This window comes from Xyrauchen texanus, chromosome 19, assembly GCF_025860055.1.
Source record: "Xyrauchen texanus isolate HMW12.3.18 chromosome 19, RBS_HiC_50CHRs, whole genome shotgun sequence".
NCBI lineage: Eukaryota > Metazoa > Chordata > Actinopteri > Cypriniformes > Catostomidae > Xyrauchen > Xyrauchen texanus.
The window spans coordinates 10200082-10223283 of NC_068294.1; the positions used below are offsets into that span (position 1 = coordinate 10200082).

The 23202-nt window shown below is 41.7% G+C and overlaps 1 protein-coding gene across 5 annotated transcripts in view; it reads right to left on the minus strand.

Moving 5' to 3' along the window:
* Positions 1 to 1449: 1449 nt before the first annotated feature.
* LOC127659912 (transcription factor COE3-like) overlaps positions 1450 to 23202 on the minus strand; it is a 137541-nt gene continuing 115788 nt past the window's right edge. For 2 of the 5 annotated variants that reach the window (XM_052149897.1, XM_052149898.1), the window contains exons 12-16: positions 18654 to 18719; positions 18358 to 18532; positions 8417 to 8599; positions 4819 to 5034; positions 1450 to 4219 (exon numbers count right to left, since the gene is read on the minus strand). In XM_052149897.1, the coding sequence (XP_052005857.1) occupies positions 4188 to 4219; positions 4819 to 5034; positions 8417 to 8599; positions 18358 to 18532; positions 18654 to 18719 (672 nt within the window). In that variant the 3' untranslated portion in view covers positions 1450 to 4187. The remainder of the gene's footprint in view (positions 4220 to 4818; positions 5035 to 8416; positions 8600 to 18357; positions 18533 to 18653; positions 18720 to 23202) is intronic. The other 3 variants (XM_052149899.1, XM_052149900.1, XM_052149901.1) reach the window with 2 other exon arrangements.

Genomic DNA, 23202 nt, shown 5'->3' on the forward strand with positions numbered 1-23202 from the left:
CATCTTGGATGAGGTCGATGACAGTAGTGTCATCTGCAAACTTCAGGAGCTTGACAGAGGGATCCTTGACAGTGCAGTCATTTGTGTACAAGAAGAAGAGTAGTGGGGAGGGCATACATCCTTGGGGGCCACCAGTGCTGATCATACATGTGTTGAAAGTGAATTTCCCCTGTCTCACTACCTGCTGCCTGTCCGTCAGAAAGCTGGTGATCCACTGACAGATACAGTAGATCTGGGAACAGAGAATAGGTGTAATTTAGTCTGGAGTATAGCTGGGATGATGGTGTTGAAAGCCAAACTGAAGTCCACAAAAAGGATCCTTGCATATGTCCCTGGTCTGTCTAGATGCTGCAGGATATGATGCAATCCCATGTTGACTGCATAGTTCATAGTTCCTTGTTAGTTTGCTGTGTGGACATCATTTCACTTCGCTGAGACTTCTATATCTTTTATTCCATATACTGTATAGCTTTAATTCTGTCAAGACTTTGACCATGTTTACATGTACTTAAGAAAATGTCTTTAAGACAAGCTCTTCAAGGAGCTGTTCTTTAAATGTTACGTAAACACGAATGAAGAAAACATTTTATCACACATGGTTTCTGTCGGAGAACACAGCTTTTACGTGTTTGTATTAATAAGTGGTGTTTAAATGTGGCACATACAGCATATACACATATAGGCCTATTTCTAATTGCACATTCATTATAGAAACCCACATATTGTAAAGGCATCCATGCATATATTTTCCCAATTTTTTTCACAACATCAGAGTTTTTCCATTTAAATTTTGGTCTGAGATATACCAGACAGTTAATCAATCTGACATCAAGAGAAAGAAGACATGCTGTAAACTGGCCAGTGTTACATGTGCAATTTGTGAGGCTGTCAAATACTAGAGGTAATCAAGAGGACACCAGCTTTACAGCTCAGATATATCCCTCTTCCATTGAATTTTTCTTTGGACACAAGCACAAATCACACTTTGAATATCTCTCTCACCCTGACTTATCATCCAGTCAGAGAGCTCAGGAAAATTACTGCACTGGAGCAATCCCAGAAATGATTGATTCCGATCTGCATGGGTCAGAGTGTCTTTATGCTGGTTCTGTGCTTTGGTTCCAGCATAGGCCAAAACTAAAAAAAATGTAATGTGGTCTTTGGATAAGGTTTCACAAATATATCCCATCAACTGAGCATTGCTGGCAGGCGCAGCAGACCAAAAGGTCGAGACCTTGGAAGGATGAGTCTCGCTGTGAAGTTTGGAGCGGATCTTGAGATTTCTGGCCCGAGATGGGCCACCCCATGCTGAGAAGCACAGCATAAAATGTGACTTTTATAACTTGATGGACTGTTGATGTTTTAAAACATTGTGAAAGTGAAAAAGAGGCTGTGATAAAGTTTCATGTGATAAAGCATTGAGAGATGACGAAAGGATTTCAAGCCAAATGTAATCTTTATTTTTCTGTTTCTGTACAAAAAGCACGGGATCACAGGAAAAAAACAAAAAAACAAAAAGGAAAAAAAAACATGCATTTATTTACAGCATGGTCAGAGAGACGAAAGGAAAGTAGAATACATCTCCCTATTTGAGTTCTAAAAACATTAATTAAACATTGTGCTTTGATATATTTAGATATAATATTTCATATTTCACAAAGATGCAGTACCTTTCCCCATTTCATGTGGAGTTCAACATTTCCAAAGAAGCCAGCTCTCTACGTCTATGACAAAAAACAAAACAAAAAAAAACACTTTCACAAGCTATTAGAAATTGAATGCAATGGATAGAAATGTGTGTGTTTGTGTGTGTATATGTTTCCAGCCAGGCTGGATCTCTGAGAAGTGTGTTCTCTTGTGAACTTTGAGAATAAATTCAGCTGTTTCTGTACAATAGGACACTGTCAAATTGTATTTCCTTTACGCCATTTAAGACTAAACCCCGCAAGGATGAATGTAAATTAATTAGGTCACCTGTGATATAAAAGAGCTTTTCAGAAAACACTATTACATTTATATTCACTCACTCTCTTCGGGAAAATAGGAAAATCCATGACTGGAATATTAACATTACATTGTTTCTAAGTGGTCGCAGTAAGTGATATTTAGGTGTGTTAAACATAACCAAGAAACTGAATTTCTGGTAGTGTAACAAGCTGTAATGATTACCAACATCATATTTTGTAATTATGTTCCACATTTTCCCTTCTGCGACCTAAAACATTGCCGTTTTAAAAGTATTTCTATGTATCATATCACAAGCATGTTCAAGATTGGAGCCAAAGCACATCACTCTGGTCCATATTATTTTGATTTGTGATTTGAGACATACATTGTGTTGGAGCACATAAAATTTTAAGGCATCATTATAACCCCTTCTTTTATTTAATTTCACTGCTATTCCACTGAAATGTGGATAGCAAGTTGCTTGCAATATTATAACTACAGATTGCATAACTTGTGCATGTGTGTGCGACAGCAATAACAATACTGCCAGCAACACTGATGACAATTAATTGTTTCACGTCAAAACGAATTGCATGTGCAGTGCTGTGCAGGTTTGGACTTCTCTGATATGATCCATTTGGGAACATGTGATACATTTATCATGTTGTGTATTTATCAGCACATCAGATGTGAGCATAGAAATGCTGACTTTTCACTAGTCAACGCTATGTGGCGAAACAACAAATATCTAATGTAAAATAAATCTCACAAGGACAGAGAATTATTATGGAAACATTTTAGAAACATCAACAAAATCACATGATGAAGGATAAGCCATTTCAGTTATCATGACCAAAGCAAAGAATAATCAATCTGAAAACATACTGGTGCATATTGGAATACATTTTTCTTTTTTTTTTCTTTATAAGCATCATTTTCATCTGCTTGCTAAGATACATCGTTCTTGTAAGTGCCCCAACAAAAAGTGCATTAGGAAATAACTGATCATACACATTTCACAAGAACACACAAGACAAGAGGAAGAACAAACACAAATGCTTTTTGCAAAAAGAAAACATTAAATATACAATTGAAAAAAAAAGTTTGTATTTTTTTTACAAATGTGTTGGAGTTTTGCACCCTGCTTTTAAAAAACAGGTGTCCTGGTCATGTTCAGACCTCTTTTTTTTTTTTTCATTGTCATTTTTGTTTTTACAAAAACAATTGTAATCCCTTTAATTTTTCGCTCTTTTTACAATATCTAAAAGGTATTAAGACATCAAATGAGTTGACACAGATATTTGATACTATTAATTAGGCCTAACTCACCGGAGGAATCCCAAAACAAACTTTATAAATACATACAAAAAGCACAATAAGAAGTCCAACAATAAGTCTGATGAATTTGATTAAAACTGCAGAAAGCATTCCTGGCTTAAATCTACCTATCCATACACCTGGAACTACACTGGAACTACAAAAACAGTATGTTTAAAAATGACTGACATCCATCCACCTTGGCTGGAGTTTTTCCATCTGGAATCGTTTTGTATTTGTGCATTACTCAGTTTATTTGATTCCCACATTGATTGAGGTCACCTGCACCATTTTACTTGGATGGTAAAAATAAAAAAAGTCAACTACAATTACATTGATGTAAAAAACCAAAGACTTTACATTTCGTAAATAGGAATGGGTCATTTTTGATTGGCATTACAGTCCCAGTCCCATCTGATTGTGTTAGATTGCTCCTGTGATATAGACTCTTACCATCGAAACAAGAAAGTCTTGTGAATTGAACAGAGAGTGGCCAAGCAAAGAAGCCCCAACGGACAAGGACTGACCCCGTAGTGGGAAGCCCCTTTCCATTTCAAAACCCCAGCTCGTAGTTCACATTGTGCTAATCTCGTGAATATCCATTTCCTGACAGCTTCTCGGCTTCTTGCTCAAAATGCCACCTGCAGCTGTGGGTATTGACATCAGTGTTCTCAAAGTCACCAAGGATGAAGTTGTATAGGGCAATCAAACACAATCTATTGACATTTCAGGACAAGAGACATTTTCAGGCCAGGTACACTTGATTTTCTTTTTATTATTATTATTATTATAGGTGTCGATGATCTTTTTGGGCAGCTCCTCATACGATTGGTGATGTTTGATAAGAAATTGTCAGACAGGTATGGTGAGCCAGTGAGTTTTTTGTGGGCTTAATGAAGCCTTGAGGAGTATCAGGATCCTCTTCACATGGGAGGGACAATCAGGCCGGCCATAGCTGGAAAAGTAGAGAAACAAATGTCAACCAACAATAACAAAGACAGTTGACATAAGATATGTTGACATATGACATGACAGTTGACAGTTGAATATTGAATCACTTTGTTGCCATATTTGGACTGGACTGAGGATATACTGTGAATATACTTCATATGTTTTGAGAGAATACTTACAGAACTAGCTGAGCAATAGTGAGTATTTGTGTGGTTTCAGAAGTGAGGTCTTGAGAGTAACAGGACGAGAATTGATGTATTTTCAATCTTAAAAGCTTAAATTCTTACTATTTTACACAAAAATGATCTAACAGATGTAATATCCTGCTATATTTATTTAACATTTTAGAGAAGTCCAAGCACCTTTATTAAATACAAAAGCAGCAATGTTACTAAGTGCAATATCAGCATTGTGCTGTAGTCCATAAGTCCAGTAAACTTGCTTTATTGTTGTAAAAGCAACCAGCCCAAAGCATAGAAAGTTATGGATCAACTTTGACCTCAAACATTTAGTGAGACTCGTTTTTTATTTCTTTGTGACAAGTTCAAGAGGAGGATATTTCCCCCGATTGGCTCAGAGGCAGGAGAGGGGTGGGGTGCTCACCCTGTAGACTGCTCCCATTGGTGCCGGTGCAGGTGGGGGGCGGGGAGGTCTGTGGCCGGACGACAGGCGCGAAGGCGCTCTTCTGTTTGACTGCAGAGATCATATGGACAGGAGAGAATGAGAAAGGGCCCGCAGACAGAGAGATGGAAGAAGGGATGGATGAAGCGGAGGAAGAGGAGGTGGCATGAGGTTCCAATAGAGGGCTGGAAGGGGTGACTGAAACAGACACACACACAGAGACACACACCCGCACGCACACACACACACACACACACACACACACACACACACACACACACACACACACAAAGATGCTTGTGAGTGAGCAGGTGGTTATGAGGGTCATGCCGACTGTTAGTTTGTGAGGGTTAATTGAAGGGAAGGGGCAATGGTTGAGGCATTATGGGAATGAACAAGTATGCTACCTGCATGGCAAAGTTGATCCATAACTTAGAACTCTTGTGGATGATATCATATTTAGGTCATAGCACTACACATTTGGCCCTTATTTTTGTGCAGTTTCGCAGAAATACCAACATAAAACCATTTTTTTTTTCCGTTCACACAGTCACACATAAAGCATGCCAGAAGACAATGCTATCAGGACATATAATAGCCAATACACTTTACACTAGCCAATGACCTGAAGCAACCAAATTCTTCCACCTGGTACATGTTACTCTAGAAACATGTTACTATGCCTCCATTTTTGGTAAATTATATTTACTTGGCTTGTTGCATGTATTGCAGCAGTTTCCTATTGAAATGAACACTAGAGGTGCAAAACAACAGTGACTTTTATTCCCATGCACATAAAGATTATGTTCCTCAAGCAATGCATGACATCAAAACGTATACTATAGTGCATGAGTTATAAGGCAATACATTTTAACGTTTGCAATACATAACCAACAATATTTCAAAGCGTGTTCATGTATTAAATTGTGTGATAGCATAACTAATCTGCAAAGGTCCGGAGTGCGAGTCCTAAAGAGCGTTGATACATGAGTCGAAAATGTCATAGAATCACCACAAAATGACATTTTTTCCTTTTTGCAGTTGTGTTTTTCATCTCACATGCTTTTATGATACTATCGGTTATTTTACGTTCAAGGATAAGGGTGGGGAGGTAGGCTTTGTTGATTGAAAGCTCTATAGACATCTGTTTGGAAGAAAATTTTACTTGCTTTTAGCACCACTTAGTCACCATTTCACCTCGGAAATGCCACAATACATGTAATAAACCATGAAATATAATTTAGCAAATATTTCGCCACAGTAACCACGAGATCAGGCTCATATTCTTGAGTAGAAAGCTTGAGCTTTCACACCAAACTAGAGTAAAACCCACATAATTATCTAATGAATTAAATAAATTCCAATTGAAAACTCTTGCCAACTTGTTTGCCATTTTCATAATGAATGGAAATCAAACCTGCCATGACAGCTTTGCACAAAGCTTGGCCTGCCAAATAAGTGCCAATCACACAAGATACAGCTGCAATGTACTGAACATATGAACAGTCTTGTATAGTAACCCTGGTATATACTGTAAAGCAAGAGGACAAGAGCATTTTATTTATTGTTTTACTAATAGCCCTGGTTCTGTAAAAGACGTACCTAAATGAAGGTGCAGATAGAAAGCTGACTATTCTGACCGCAGTGAGGAAGCAAGTGTGTGAGTGAGTGGCATGGAAGTTTTGTTAATGTGTTAGACATGAAAGGAGATGAAAAATATGAGCGATCGTGGAGTTAGTTCTGATGGAGACATTCACAGGGAATGGTACAGCAGACAGACAAGACTCTTTCCCTCACAAAACACGCAAAGACTAACACATAACCTCAGCGTTTATTTTATAGATAGCCACATGATGTCAACAGAGTTCCCGCTGATTATAATTGTGATATCAACTTTGACACTGACAATAGTCGAATTTATCTGAGATTGTAAAATCCGACCAATCAACATCCAAAACATGCTCTGATGAGACAAGGTGAAGTGTGTCATTTTTGTGCCACTAGTGTCACGAAATGGAATTGCAAAAATAATAACCATTTTCAAACAGCTTTCCCCCAAACACTCCCCAATCTTCCATTTGTCGACAAAGAAATAATCTCGCCAACTCGCACCATTGGTTAAGGCAATGTTTCTTTGTATGGCTGGTTGGGATGCTCAAACAAAAAGAGTTTTGATCTGCTCATCAACTTGAATGGCTTACTTAAAACTGTCTCTGCATATTTAAGAAATAATCCAGGTTCAATACAAGTTAACCTCAATTGACAGCATTTGTTCCCCACAAAAAATACTTTTGACTCATTCCTCAATTATTTTATTTTTTGATTTTCTCCCCTTTTTCTCCCCAATTTGGAATGCCCAATTCCCAGTGTTCTCGAAGTCGTTGTGGTGCCTCTACGTCTTCTTATCATGTGGCTTGTTGAGCGCGCTACCACAGAGACATAGCGCGTGTGGAGGCTTCATGCTATCCTCTGCAGTCTCCACGCACAACTGCAAAATCCACGCACAACTAACCACGCCCCCCACTGACAGCCAACCACATTATAGCGACCACGAGGAGGTTACCCCGTGTGACTCTACCCTCCCAAGCAACCAGGCCAATTTGGTTGCTTAGGAGACCTGACTGGAATCACTCAGCACGCCCTGGATTCAACCTAAGGACTCCAGGGGTGGTAGTCAGCGTCTTTACTCGCTGAGCTACCCAGTCCCCCATTCCTCATTTATTTAAAAAAAAAGCATTGTGGTTACAATAAGGCATTTATAAGTGAATATAAGTGAACAGTGCCTGTCCATGAACGCTAAAATGTACATTGTTTTAAATTTATAGCCACAAGAATTAAACATTTTATGTGTTAACATGATCTCTGATAAATTGCTTACTAACCTTTTTTGTGTAGAGTTACTGTATATCCACTTCGTTGTTATGATGACATGACGCCAGTAAACCCCGTAATCTTTCACAAAGTTTTTTACACTAAAATAATGTTTACACATATAATATTTACATCTTGTTGCTATGCATTTGAAACAGTGTGTATTTTAATTATAATGGACTAGCCCCATTAACATAAATGGTAAGTGCTATACTGCAACCACAATATTCCCTTTTTTATTTTTTTTTATTAAATAAACGAGAGATGAGTCTAAATGTTTTGTGGAAATCAACATTATGCCACAAATACTGAGCATCACTTCTATTGAACCAAGGAACATTGCTTTAAGCTTGAATAAAAGAAAGTTCTTTTAACATCGAAAAATGACACACTTCACCTTTAACAACCCTGCTGAAATTACCAGCTTAGACAACTGTGAATATTCAGGCTGGTTTCTGCTGGTTTGGTGCTAGTGATTCAGCATAGCCATGCTGCAAAACTTAACTGGTAAGGCTAGTCGATCAGCATGATCTTTCAGGTAAAGAGGGTTGAGAATGAAAAGTCTTGCTAGTTAAGCTAGCTAAGAAGCCTGATGACCACACCAGCATCACATGCAGGGGTACCTGCTCCCAAAACAGCAGGGACATTTTCAGCAGGGAAAATGTAGGAACTGTTATCGTGCAATGTAGTTGACCAACAGGAGACTCACTTGCGTAAGGAGAGTTGGCAGCAGAGCCATTGAGGAAGCTGGGGGATCCAGGGACTCCCAGGTTGGTCATGCCAGCTCCGTATCCATTCATGGTGGATGTGATGGTGTTGTAGTTAGACTGCTGGGGTGTGGAGCTCGGCACGTACCCACGAGGAGACACGCTGTTTGAGTTGCGAGAGTAACCTGGAACACAAGACATTGCGACGGGTTAAAACCTCATGAGTTGTTGCTCAAATTGTAAGTAATAAAGCACTTGATGTGATTTGTAGATGTTGCAGTTGGACTGATGTGTGTCTGTAACACCCTGTGTTTATGTTTCTAGTGGGCAGGATTCCTCTGTAAGTGTGAGAATCTCTTGAAGACGTCCGGTGGTTATAAAAGCACTCAGTACAGCAGTCAACCAAAACTTTGTCCATGTTCCCATTAAAACAGCAGAGCTTGCAGTGTGTGTATTTTTACGTGTAAGTGTGTTTATGTTTGAGATCGAGAGAGAATGGGAAGATGTGTCATTGCTGCCACACATTCTACTCATCTTTCCAGTCTGATTTCATGAAAATTATGAAATTTGGCAACATTTTTGCTAAATGACATTAAGTGGTTCATTAACAATACTGTATCATGGTAGTTCTGAGGTGAAATGTACACTCTGTGGCGCTAAAATCATGTTACATGTTCTCTAAAACAGATGAGGATTTTAAGATTAACGTATAAAGTTTTAAATCAACAAAACCGAACTCTACACCCTAATCTAAAACCCTAACCTGTTCAACAGTGTCATAAAAGCAAATTGCTAACCTTACCTAATGCGCAGCTTCATTGCACTTTAATAAGCTTAAATAGTTGGTTCTCTTACGCTACGGGAAAGATTAATCTTTTCTGAGATATTGAAGCCAAAAAATTATCCTTAATTTTGTATCCATTGTCAACGCAGTGCGGCAGCTGCAGACCTTGAGCGGGCTAGCTAGCGAGCTCATTGGTTGCTCTGCGGCAACTGCTGCAGCCTATAGACGAGCTTGGGCGAACTCGCATCCAATGAGAGGCGTCCGTGCGCTCACTGCATCAAAGCCCGCCAAAAAAGGGCGTGACTAGAGTGCATATAAGCGTAGTTCGTAGGCTGGAACCCTGATTTTCATCTCTTCAGCGAAGCTCTTCGCATCACTGAACCGGAAGCTGCGTCACCGTTCGAGGGGCATCAAGCAAGCGTGGACAGCGCTCGAAGAAGCCGGCCGTCTTCGCCACCTTCAGCCGTCCTGCGAGCTACGCCAGCCGACGACGTATCCTTTTTAAAAGCAAGCTAGTTCTTAAAGAACTTCACAAAAGTGTACGAGCGTCTTTTTTAAGATGCCTCGCTCCACTTGCGCCTCATGCCGCGCTCCTCTCAGCACCGGAGACCGCCACATCATCTGCGCTCTCTGCCTGGGACTGGGGCATGCAGAGCTCGCCCTCGCCGAAGGCGGATGCGATCTCTGCGAGGAGCTGCCGATGTCTACCCTGCGGGCTCGACTCAAAGCGCTCAGGACCGAAGCGATTGCCTCGCCGGAGCCCATCCCTCGAGCATCGCCTTCACCCTCCTGCCCACCCGGGATGCGCAGTTGCCGCCGAGCGGCTGCTCTGCTGCCATCTCGGACGAAGAAGCGGAGGATAAGGGCTGTTCCATCATGGCTTCGGACAGCGAGGAGTGGTCAGGCTCACATGCCTCCTCCTCAGCCCAGGAATCCAGCAGGACCCGCGCCGGAGTCGAAGGGGAACTAACACGCCTCCTCACACAGGCCGTCGACCGCCTCGGGCTCGAGTGGTCACCGCCCCTTGAGCAGGCACCCAACAGACTTGACGGCTGCTTTCTACAGAGCCGCCGCCACGCAGCACCCCCTACCCGGGCCGCTCCCTTCCTGCCGGAACTCCACGCCGAGCTTTCCAAATCATGGAACGCGCCTTTCTCGGCCAGGGTCCGATCCCACGTCTCCACCTCTCTTGCTTCGGTGGACGGTGCCACTGAGAAGGGCTATGCTTCCATCCCTCCGGTTGAGGATGCGGTAGCAGCACACCTTTGCCCGCCCTCCGCGAGATGGCGGTCTAAACCAGTGCTCCCGTCTAAGGCCTGCAGAACAACTTCCGCCTGTGTTGGCCGCGCCTGTTCCGCCGCCGGCCAAGCTGCATCTGCTCTACACTCTATGGCCGTCCTACAGATCCTCCAAGTGGACCTTCTGCGGGAGTGGGATGAGGAAAGCAGGCATCCAGAGGTGGTTGCAGACATACGGAGTGCTACGGACCTCGCCCTCCGCGCTACCAAAGCTGCAGCCCAAGCTATAGGGAAGTGCATGGCCGCGCTGACTGTGACCGAGAGACATCTGTGGCTAACGCTAGCCGACATGGGAGAAGCAGAGCGCTCTACGTTCCTCAACGCACCGCTCTCTCCATCCGGTCTCTTCGGCTCCGCGGTGAGTGGTATCATTGACCGGTTTTCAGAGGTCCAAAAAGCCACACAAGCCATGAATCTCTTTCTGCCTTGTCGCGCTAGCTCCTCTGCAGGCCGCCCACGTGAGCCTCCTGCACGAGCCTCTTCACAGCGCCCAGCTCAACAAAGCCAGACTTCTCAGCGTCGACAGGGCGGCCGCCCTCGATCGCGCTCAGACAGCCGCCGCAGACCGCCGCCCCCCCCGCGGGTCTCGGACTAGAATTGCGCTGAAACCTGAACAACCGAAGTCCTCCTAGCTTTGTTTGCAAAACGATGGATTAGTCCCGCTGCGGCCGGACCACCGTCAAAGCTTCGCCCCCTGTCAGTCCCCTTCCTTCAGGCTACTACAGTGGTAGATTCAGCAGCCAACAAGCCGGTGTTAACGCCTGCTTGCCTGCGCTCAAACGCCGTTTTCACGGCGACCCAAATAAATCTGGTAAAGAGCAAGCATGCCATATGTGTAGAAAATGTGCCCACAACCCAGTGTTCACCTCTACACACAAGCATTACACATCCCGTGTCCATACCAGAGAGCAAACATGTCTTATGTGTAGAAAATGTGCCCACAATCCAGTGTTCACCCCTACACACAAGCATTACACATCCCGTGGCCCTATCACGGCACACTCACATAAAGCGGTTACGAACCGCTCGAGTGTTAGGGTTAATAAATGCACCCACGAATCCGTGCGCGCGCCCATTCTCTGGCCGCTCTGTCACACGACCAGCCTTATGTGTAGAAAATGTGCCCACAATCCAGTGTTCACCTCTACACACAAGCATTACACGTTCCGTGTCCCCATCAGAGCACACTCAAAAGCGGTTACGAACCACTCGAGTGTTAGAGTCAATAAATGCGCTCACGAATACGTGTGCGCGCCCATTCTCTGCCCGCTCTGTCACACGGCCAGCAAACACTTCTCTGTATGTAAGTCCCGTGCCCGTGACTATGCTTGCGTATCACTTAACAGACGTGACTCTTTCCCCATTCACCTCAATCGGGAAGTCACTCACAGAACAGCCTGTCCATGCTGTCTGCGAGCAGTCCAGCATAAGCACAGTAAGCGCGCTCACACATTCTGTTCAGCGCGCTGTGTGCGGCAATCAGAGCGATTTGGCCACTCACCCTCTAACATTACGCTTCAAAGCGTGGGAAGATATTCCAGGGATATCCGAATGGGTGTTAAGCACAATAAAACAGGGCTATTTGCTACAGTTCGATCGCCGTCCTCCTCGCTTCAGAGCGCGGCTCGAAACTACTGTGAACACGGAAGCAGCGTGCATGCTTCGTTCAGAAATAGCAAACCTTCTGTGCAAAAGGGCCATAGAGAGAGTGCCGCCTCCCCTGAGCGAGTCGGCGGCCTCAGACCAATATTAGATCTCAGGGTTTTGAACAAAGCGCTTGCAAAAAGACCGTTCAAAATGCTTACAACCAGCAAACTCCTCGCGCATGTGTGCCAGGGGGACTGTTTTATTTCTCTCGATCTGAAAGATGCATACTTTCAGATTCAGATAAATCCCCATCACAGGCCATTCTTGAGATTCGCCTTCGACGGCCAGGTTTATCAATACACCGTCCTTCCGTTCAGCCTGTCCTTAGCACCCCGTACTTTCACGAAGTACATGGACGCGGCGCTCGCACCCCTGCGGAGTCAGTGTTTGCGAATTCTGAACTATTTGGACGATTGGCTGATTTTGGCACAATCACATACGGAGCTTCTGTCTCACAGGACAGTTCTCCTCAGTCATCTGAACAGTTTGGGCCTTGCAGTCAATTGAACCAAGAGCTCACTACAGCCCAGTCAGACAATTTTCTTCCTTGGAATAGAACTAGACTCAGTGGCAATGACGGCTCGCTTATCTACACAGCGTGCGCGCCGTGTGCAGCGACTAGCCGCGTCATTTCAGATGAACAGCCTCACACCTCTGAAGAAGTTTCAGAGAGTGCTAGGCTACATGGCCTCAGCCGCAGCAGTACTTCAACTGGGTTTACTGCGCATGCACCCGCTTCAGCATTGGCTAAACACCCGTGCCTCTCGCCGGGCTTGGGCCACAGTCCGCCAGCCAATCAGAGTGACTCAGACCTGTATTTCAGCTCTGCAGCCCTGGACAGTGGCCGAGTGGTATCAGCGGGGAGTGATGATGGGAGCTGTATCTCGCCGAAAAGTCATCTCGACAGACGCGTCCAACACGGGTCTGCGAGGACTCTCCAGTTTTTTGGCCTATGGTCAGTTCAGGAAAAGCTCCTTCACATAAATTGTCTGGAAATGATAGCGGTCGAGTACGCGCTCGTGCGCTTCCTCCCAATCATTCAGGGTCACCACGTCCTGGTCCGCTCGGACAACAGGTCTGTGGTATCCCATCTAAACCGTCAGGGCGGTGTCAGATCCAGGAACCTCTTCCATCTGACGAAACGCATACTGAGTTGGTCCCAGCGCCACCTGCGCTTGCTGAGGGCGACGCACGTGCCAGGCCACCTGAACGACGGCCCAGACAGACTGTCCAGAGATAATATTCCCCCAGGGGAATGGTCCCTGCACGCTCAAACAGTCCAGACGTTATGGCGCATATTCGGCAGAGCAGAGATAGACCTCTTTGTGTCAGAAGAGAACTCTCACTGCCCAATATTTTTCTCGAAAAGCGAGGACGCACTGGCCCAGGACTGGCCCAACCACCTGCTTTACGCCTTCCCTCCCATCTCGCTATTACCACAGGTAATGCAGAGGATCAGGGAAACGCACCACTCGGTGCTCCTCATAGCCCCGCGCTGGGAGAATCAAACATGGTTCCCGGAGCTTACGCAGCTGTCACTGACAGCGCCGTGGCCCATCCCAGTGAGAGCAGATCTCCTCTCGCAAGCTCGTGGAACGATCTGGCATCCCCACCCAGAGCGCTGGGCGCTACATGCGTGGGTGATCAACGACTACCCGTCGCTTTGCCAGAAGGAGTAATAAACACCATCATACACGCTAGAGCCCCCTCCACGAGAAGACTCTATGCGTCAAAATGGTCTGTGTTTTCAAAATGGTGCACCGACAGAGACCTGGACCCACGGACATGTGGGGTGTCGCCGCTGCTCGTGTTTTTACAAGAGTTGCTGGATAAGGGCAGATCCCCATCCACGCTCAAAGTGTACGTGGCGGCCGTCGCGGCGTTCGCTGAACCCCTGCACGGCCAGTCACAGGATAAAAATGAGTTGGTCATCCGTTTCCTCAGGGGAGCTAGAAGGATGAACCCTCCGCGCCCCCCATCGGTTCCTATCTGGGACCTTTCTATAGTTCTCGAAGCTATGAAAGCCCCCCCTTTCGAACCGCTTCAATCCGTGGATGTGAAACACCTCTCACTTAAAACCGTTTTTCTAACTGCCCTATCATCAGTTAAATGGGTGGGAGACCTTCACGCGCTATCTGTCAGCACTGCGTGTCTTGAGTTTGGACCAAGTGACTCCAAGGTCATTTTAAAGCCTAGACACGGCTACGTCCCCAAGGTGGTCGGTACTCCTTTCAGAGCACAGATCATTTCCTTGTCGGCGCTACCAGCATCTGATAGCGAACGCGACGCCAATCTCCTTTGCCCAGTCAGAGCACTGAGATTGCATACTGCGCACTCCGCATCTTTCAGAAGCTCCAAGCAGCTTTTTGTTTCGTTCGGAGGGCGCACCAAAGGTCTCGCCGCCTCGAAACAGACACTGTCCAGATGGATAGTGGACGCTATTGCTGCCGCGTACGCGTCAAAAGACACTGGCCCGCACTCTTGCCGGCCAAATATTAATGCTCCACTCCACTAGAGGCATCCCCGGTCCTCCTTAATTCCCTGGGGCTCATGCAGTGGATGCTTCGCATGCACGGCGTTGACATAGGTGTGCCGCAGCGTGAGCTGAGCTTACGCCATCCGAGAACCTCTCGTCAGAGATTACAATCGGTTACTAACGTAACCTCGGTTCTCTAGATGAGGAACTAAGTATTGCGTAACGGCGTTTATCACGCTACAGCTCACTTTGTCAGCTTCATTCAATGAAAACCAGGGTTCCAGCCTACGAACTACGCTATATGCACTCTAGTCACGCCATTTTGGCGGGCTTTGATGCAGTGAGCGCACGGACGCCTCTCATTGGATGCAAGTTCGCCCAAGCTCGTCTATAGGCTGCAGCAGTTGCCGCAGAGCAACCAATGAGCTCGCTAGCTAGCCCGCTCAAGGTCTGCAGCTGCCGCACTGCGTTGACAATGGATACAAAATTAAGGATAATTTTTTTGGCTTCAATATCTCAGAAAAGATGAATCTTTCCCGTAGTGTAAGCTAGCTTACGCAATACTTGTTCCCTCATCTAGAGAGAACCGAGGTTACGTTAGTAACCGATTCGTTATTTAATGCAAACATTAAAATGTATCACCTCACAAGTCATGCACTATAGTAAAAAGTTTTTGATGTCATAAGATAGCATTGTGTGAGGAACAGAGCAAAAAGTAGGGCAATCTGCCATTTTACTGGTAATATGTTTGACAGAGAATAAAAGTCATTCAACGAGCCATGTACAAAATAATTTAGCAAAAATGTACAATAGGTTGAGAAACCTGATTCTATGAGACAAGGTTGGCTAATATTTTTCTAAGCTATTTTAGCTAATGTGCTGTCAATGGCCTCCCAAAACTAAAGTGCAAAGAGAGAGATTTGAATGTACCACTTGGCATCCATCCTTATCCACTCTCTGGACATTAAGCCTAATTTGCTGACCAGATCACAATTAAGAGCATAGTAGAGAAAATATTAACATTGAATACAGCCTTAGACAAACTTATGAGTGTGCTCATTGCAGTGCTCTTTACACATCTGAGCCACATGGGTATCAACATGTCTGCAATCATACACCATACACAAAATAGGTTGCAAATATCGTTCGTCAGCATAGAGCTGAAGTTGGTTAAGCCAGGGTGTGTGTGTGCTTCTTTTATAAATAAACTGTGTTCCTATGTGGTTTGATGAGCTGCAGGAGAGAGGTGATGTTTTTGTAAATCAGTTTGCAACTTGTAATTAGAACTCGAAACAATAATTAGTTTGACGGATGAACGAGAAGAGCAGTTTAACTGAATTAAAGCCTGCTGTAGTTGCACTGCATACGAGCATTAGGTATGGAATGCAATATTTGTATGATGGCTAACGGCCCTTTCCCATGACCTCATAGATTCCTGTAGGTGTTCTATTCCTGTGTGAATGAGGAAAACAGATGAGAGGAGAAGGGGATGAATGCTAGAAGGAGAGAAAACAGAGAGGTGTCAGGGGAATGAGAGTGTCTCTGTCTTCCTGCGTCTCTCTTTCTCTGATATAAGGAGAGTAATCTGTTCATTTCACATACATTCCCACTTCCTGTCTATGAGTGACAGAGCTGGTGGGTGAAGAGAAACATGGCTTGATGCTGTGGATATTGAAAACACACTCATGCATGGAGATGCTCATATACATATGCCAAGATGCACGCATTAACTCCCATAGGAAAGAAAATGACAAATGAGGTCTCTTTAAAATCTAATTTCCTTTAGTAATCTGGTGATCTCACTTGTGTCTCTTCTACAACAATGTCTTAAACCAACCTGGGGTGCATTTCCCAAAAGTATTGTTAGCCAACTATGGTCGCAAGTTATATTGTTACCAACATAGATCAACAATTTCATGTTTCCCGAAACCGTAGTTCTAACATTCGCAAACAGAATTGCAAAGATGTGAAGTTTGAACTACTGCTCTTTACCTGTGGTTAGAAGCATAGTTTCTTGTTAGTATGCTGTGTGGACATAATTTGACTTTGCTGGGGCTCTTATATCTTTCATTTCATAGTTATCTTTCATTCTGTCAAGATTTTTACCATGTCTACATGCATTTAAGAAAACAGCTTGTTCTGAGGTTTTGCAGAAAATGGCTGAAAATGTTCTGAAAACTCACTTAGACGCGAATGCAGCCGTTTAAGGGATTAAAAACTGTTATGAGAAAAACACTCATCCTCTGTCGGAGAACACTGCTTATGTGTCCATGCTAACAAATAAGTGAAGTTCTTACATGTTTTTAAAGAGTGTGCATGTGCGTAAGTGCGTCGGGGGAATCCCAAAGTCTGATGTAAAGGGCATCTCCACTCTTGCAGTGCAATGCATCTGTCGAATTTACAGCTTTCCTGTCTTCAGAAAATTTCACGCATAATACGTCTTTCTGGCATATGTGTAAATGAGCTATTATAATTTGATATCCGCAGAAGTTATTCTATACTCTCCCTGCATAACGTTATTACTGACAGCTCTATATTGTTGAACCAACATTGTTCGAATGATGGATGTGCGACATACTACGGTTTTGGGAAACAGACGTGACTAACTTATTACTTTCTCCGACAATGCATGGTACTATGGTGGTTAAGCAGTGAATTGTACAGGAAATGCATCCCTGGTCTCATAAAATCTTGCTACTGTACCATAATTTTTGCTAAATGAATTTGACATGGTTTGTTGTACATACAGTATTGCGGCAGTTACTGGTGAAATGAACACTAGCCATTGCATTTTTTACATCATATTTGCTTTTTTATGATACTATAATTTAAGTTTAGGCTTAATTTGTATTTTTATTTTTTTTTCACTTAACTTCATCAGACTAAAACTCTAAACTATGCTCATATTTGCCAATATGTCAAAGTCAGAGATTTGAATATGAACTAAAACATTTTTCATCACATTTTTTAAAGACCAAATTCTTCTGTGGTGTTATATACAATTTGATTTTAAATCTCTATATTCTTACTATGTATCAGATTGGCTTATTTGTTAATATTATAATATCTCCCATGATATTATAATTCTAAGACAATTCTGAGACAAAGTTGATCCTTAAATTAAACGTACCTTAAATTAAATTAAAAAGTTATATTTTAATTATTATAAAGTAAATTAAATTCACTCGGCAAAAGCTTTTATCCCAAGTTTGTGTGTTTTCTGGGAATGAAACCTATGACCTTGGGCTGTGACCTTGTGTAATGCCATGCATTCGAAGAGCAAATTAACCCAAATGTGTGCATACTGTGCTCAAACCTGTAGACTTTGTTTGCACTTGCAAACAACGTGTTTAATTCTTATAACGCTGTCATCCTGAGTCTTTCAGCTCATTCAAAGCCTGCGCCCCTCACACTTTTCTAAGGAGTGACAGGAAGTGTGTACACATACAGACACATACGTAAACATGTGTCATTCGTATAAACAGGTAAAGTTGAGTGGCAGTTTTGAGTGATGTGGGTGAAAGGCTTGTCAAAACACAGCCATGTGATCATCATGTACAGAACTGATGGGTGCGTGTGAAGCCCACCAAGAAACAGACGAATTGATCCAGACCCTGACTAAGAGGATGTGTGTGTGAGGATTTAGAGTAGTTTGAGTTCTATTATCAGGCCCCGCAAGTGTTTAATGTAATTCAATTTAAGAAATAAATAGAACTTAACACGCACACATCCACCAACCTTGGTCTGCCTGGGAGGCCTCAGAGATGTTGACGGCGAGCTGGCTGCTGAAAGAGTTAACTCCCATCATGCCCGAGTGGGCACTGGAGCCCGTCAGCGAGGGCAACTGGTTATGGCTCCGCGGCACACTGTAAAGCGCCTCTGTCAGGTCTGCTGCACGCTTTAAAATTATCTCCTGATCGAGACAGAGAAAAGAGAACGTGAGAGAAAGAAAAGGTGTTGAAGTAATTAATACAAAGCGCAGAGAGATGTACATATTATTAAATTCTAAGCTGAATATTCATGAGTTTTTATACCTGATTGTTATGCGGCATCCCATACAGTGCCTCCACCAGGTCTGCTGCCCTCTTCAGCAGTACCTCCTATAAACAAACAATGTAATTAAAAAAAAATATTAAAAAAATTATGTGATGTTGCGATATTTTATCAATATTATAATATTAGACTAATATTATTATTATTTATATACAATTTATATTTACATTTATGCATTTGGCAGATGCTTTTATCCAAAGTGACTTACAGTGCACTTATTACAGGGACAGTTCCCCCCAGAGCAACCTGGAGTTGAGTGCCTTGCTCAAGCACACAATGGTGGTGACTGTGGGAATTGAACCACCGACCTTCTGATTACCAGATTCATTTAATTTATATATCGATATTTACTGTGAAAGGCCCCCAAATAAAATAAAATAAAATATTGTATTAAATAATAATTAAAAAAATTAATAAATAGTATAATTCAGATCAACTGGCGACCTGTCCAGGGTGTCCCCCGCCTTTCGCCCAATGTTAGCTGGGATAGGCTCCAGCCCCCCGTGACCCTGTACACAGGATAAACGGTTGACGATGGATGGATGGATGGATAATTCAGATCATTCAAATACGTTAATGATGTAACGTATTTGCATACATACATTGTAGCAGTAGAGAAAATAAGCATTTAGACAGTATAAAAATTGGATTTAAAGTCAAAATATTGTTTATTTCCATTATATCATTGAACATAACCCTATTATTGGCATAATTCCATTTGAGCAATTTTTATTTGTTGATCTGTGTACTCATTGTATGCATTAGATGGACGCATTTGGAGTGTATTATTTCGGTTGTGTCGCATCTCATTAGATTTCAGCATCTTTAGTCATAAGCGCTGTGTTTTTTAGGAAGCTTTGTCAAGTTACACATAGTTTAAAACTTGAAAAGCAGAATTCCTGTGTTCTGTTGTGCCCTGTCCAGCTCTTTTTGAACACAAAGAGCATCTTCTGTGGAAGGCTTTGCTGTCTGCTCTCGTTGGTTTGAAGAGGCACGTTGCCTGCACAGCTGGAGTTGCGCTGACTGCCCCTAACTGCCACAGAATCAGCAGTACATCAAGCTTAAATTGCTCTGATGGTAGGAACATTCCTTATTACGGAATTTACCTACGGGTTAGGGGCTTAATAAATTGTGTTCATATATTTAACTTGTAATATTTCATTGAATTAATTGCACTACAGCCCTAATCATTTTATTATATAAATAATTAACCATTATTGAAGTTTCACCAAAGTTATTTAATTTATCTAAGTAATAAATGACATGTGTTCTAAAAACTAAACATGTGATGAGGCAGACAGAAAGAAAAAGCTGTCTGAATCTCATTTACACCAACCTGTCACACACACACATATGTACACACGTGTGCACACAGAAACACACCCAACCTGTGCCAAATCACACAAGCAGTGATCCAGTGCTGCGATCCTTTCAGAATGTACACATATACTCCACTCTCATTCTTCACACAGTGTGTGTGACTGTGGTTTTTTGTGTGGGTGTGTGCTATTTTGTAGTGTTCCTGTGAAAGTCACACATCTCCGCTGGCCTACAGACTCCTATTCTGGACATGAATACAGCTTTAAGAGCTTCTTATGCATAATTATTTTCCATCTGGTTCATCTGTACTGAATTAACGTCTAACATTTATCAACTCACTACTCTTTCCCAGCTGTACATCTCCTTTTAAAGACGTCATTGAATTAAAATGGCCTTTATTGACTTTATTAATAATTATCCCTGGTCTTATTCCCTGGAAAAAAAAAAATTCTGTTTGCAATATATAATTTTAAAATAACCTGTCTCCACCTCTGAAACAACTTTTCTAGAAAAATCAATAAGACTGCAGAAAAAATAATAATAACCAATAATCAGCGGTAGGAGTAATCTTATTACAAATTAATTAATTACTGTAATCTATTTCCCTTTTTAGTACAAAAATGATTGCAATGCATTACATTTTTAACAACAGTAATCAGATTACAGTTACGGATAAATTAATTATTTAAGTTGATAACTTGGGTTATACATATTTCTAAAATAATATTATTTGCAGAATACATGTAAAACATGAATGATTTAAAGTATGTTCTAATTAAAAAAAAAAAAAATTACATTTTATTTTGATTTTACGTACATCTAGTAAAAGAAAGTCAGTAATCTGATTACAACTTTTGAGAAGTAATTAGTAATTTGTAGTGGATAACCTTTTTTTAGTAACTTACCCAATAACGCCAATAATGTCATAGCTTAACCTGTAAAAATCTAATCTTAAAAAATGACATGACGTGTTGTTTTGAATAAATAAGACATAATAATCAGTTAAATGCATTCTCAAACTGAAGAGTGGAAATCTCTCACATGCACACACAGTGTTCAAAGAGAGGTAGGGGGTGACACAGAAGAAATCAGAGCTGGTATTATGGCAGCCTCTACTGGAGGTCCCCGGGGTATTACATTGAGACAAGGTGTGGGCCTACCAAAACACACACTTCACATGACTGTATGGGGAGGGAAGAGAAAACAAAAAAATAGAGAAATATGAAAGTATAAAGACAGAAAACACTCAGATCCAGAGAACTAAAGATGCAGTTAAAATATATCATGATAAAGTGGCACAAAAAACTCCAGGTTAGAGACAGTGAACAGGACAAAGAGAGTTAATGGTAGAGCAATTGTAAATCTCAGGACGAGAAGCAAAGGAGAGAGATATAGACAGAAAACAGCAATGAAAGATAAGCAAGGGGGGAAAGGGTTGGAAGAAATCAAAGGAAAAATAATCTAGGGAGAGAGAGAAGACAGAGGAAGACAAAGTGAAGGAAATGTGCACAAATAAAGTGAAACAGAGTGAGTGAATGAAAGAGTGAGAAAGTGATTGAGAAAGAAAGAGGAGGGAAGAGAGGGAACAAGCTGAATAGCGGGAGTTTGAGTTATTTTGTTTTCTTAAGAGTCACCAAGAGGCAGCTGGGGTTGCCTACAAACCTGTGATTACTGTACTGTGAGAACAACAGCCTGACTCTGTACACGCACACACGTTTAGCTGGCTGTCCAAATGGGGTCTTATTGACTTCTATTGTTCCTCAATTAAGAAATTCTATTGTTCTTTAATTATAATGACCAAATATGAACCCTAGCCTTAAATATATATATATATATATATATATATATATATATATATATATATATATATATATATATATATATATATACACACACACACACACACACACATACACTACTGGTCAAAAGGTTGGGGTCACTTACTGATACTTTATTATAATTTTTCACATTTTAGAATAATGGTAAAGTCATCAAAACTGGAATAACAAATGTTACTATGGGAATTATGTTGTGACTAAACAAAATTCAAAATAAATCAAAACTGTGTTATATTTTAGCATCTTCAAAGTAGTCAGCCTTTACCTAGAATTTGCGGAAACATTCTCTTGACATTTTTCTTGACATCAACTTCTTGAGGTTTCACCCTGAGATGCTTTTTAAACAGTATTGAAGGAGTTCCCATCTATGTTGGGCACTTATTGGCTGATTTTCTTTATTATTTGGTCCAAGTCATCCATTTCAAAAACTTTTTTTTTATTAAATTGTAGTTTTGTAATTAAATAAATTAATATGTTGGCACAATTATATTTTTGTCTACAAAACGAATTTCAAACATTTAAGCAGATCAAAAGATTTTTAACATCAAGAGAAACATTTCAGGCAAGTGTTTCAAAACTTTTGACTGGTAGTTTATATACAGTATATATAGTTTATTAAAGGGTGTATTAAATATAACAGCCTTTTGGGACATCCTAAAAAAAAAACTTGTATGGCTTTATTATTAATAGTAGTAGTAGCGGTATTAATATTATTTATAAAGAAGATGCAATTAAGTGTCTTTATGAGCCATTTTCCTTTTGAAAATATCCACAAAAAGATGATAATAATAATAATAATTTATTACTTGTTTATTTTTCAAATAGACATTTACATTAGACATTTTTCAACAGTTTTGTCACCAAAAGTTTAGGCCATAAAACGCACCCACTAAAATACACAAATGTAGCTCAATACTTAAATTTTTTATATATTTATATATATATATTTATTTTTACATTTATTTAGTATACTGTAAATACTGTATGTCTGCAAACATTTGCAGCATCTGCATCGTTGATGTGCATCTCTTTATGACTGCTTTATGCCAGACTGCAAGGCCTATATGATTTACCAGAGAGCCTGAAACTTCTTTGTCAAAGTTTCTGAATACACTGTTGAAACTGCTACATTTATGATGGAGAACAACAGTGACTTTAAGAGTACAGACTGAGAGAGGCAGAGGAAACCACCAAATATTCTGATGTTCTTTGGAGTTTAACTTTAACAGCTCATTTGGGACTTTGTTTCTCTGGCAAGTGAGGATTCAGGGGTATATGGAGACGGGGGGGGCAACTAGGCTTCCTCCTTCTCCTCCTCCTCATCCTCATTAACTTGCATTTCCCATGACAAAATATGACCTTAAGACTAACA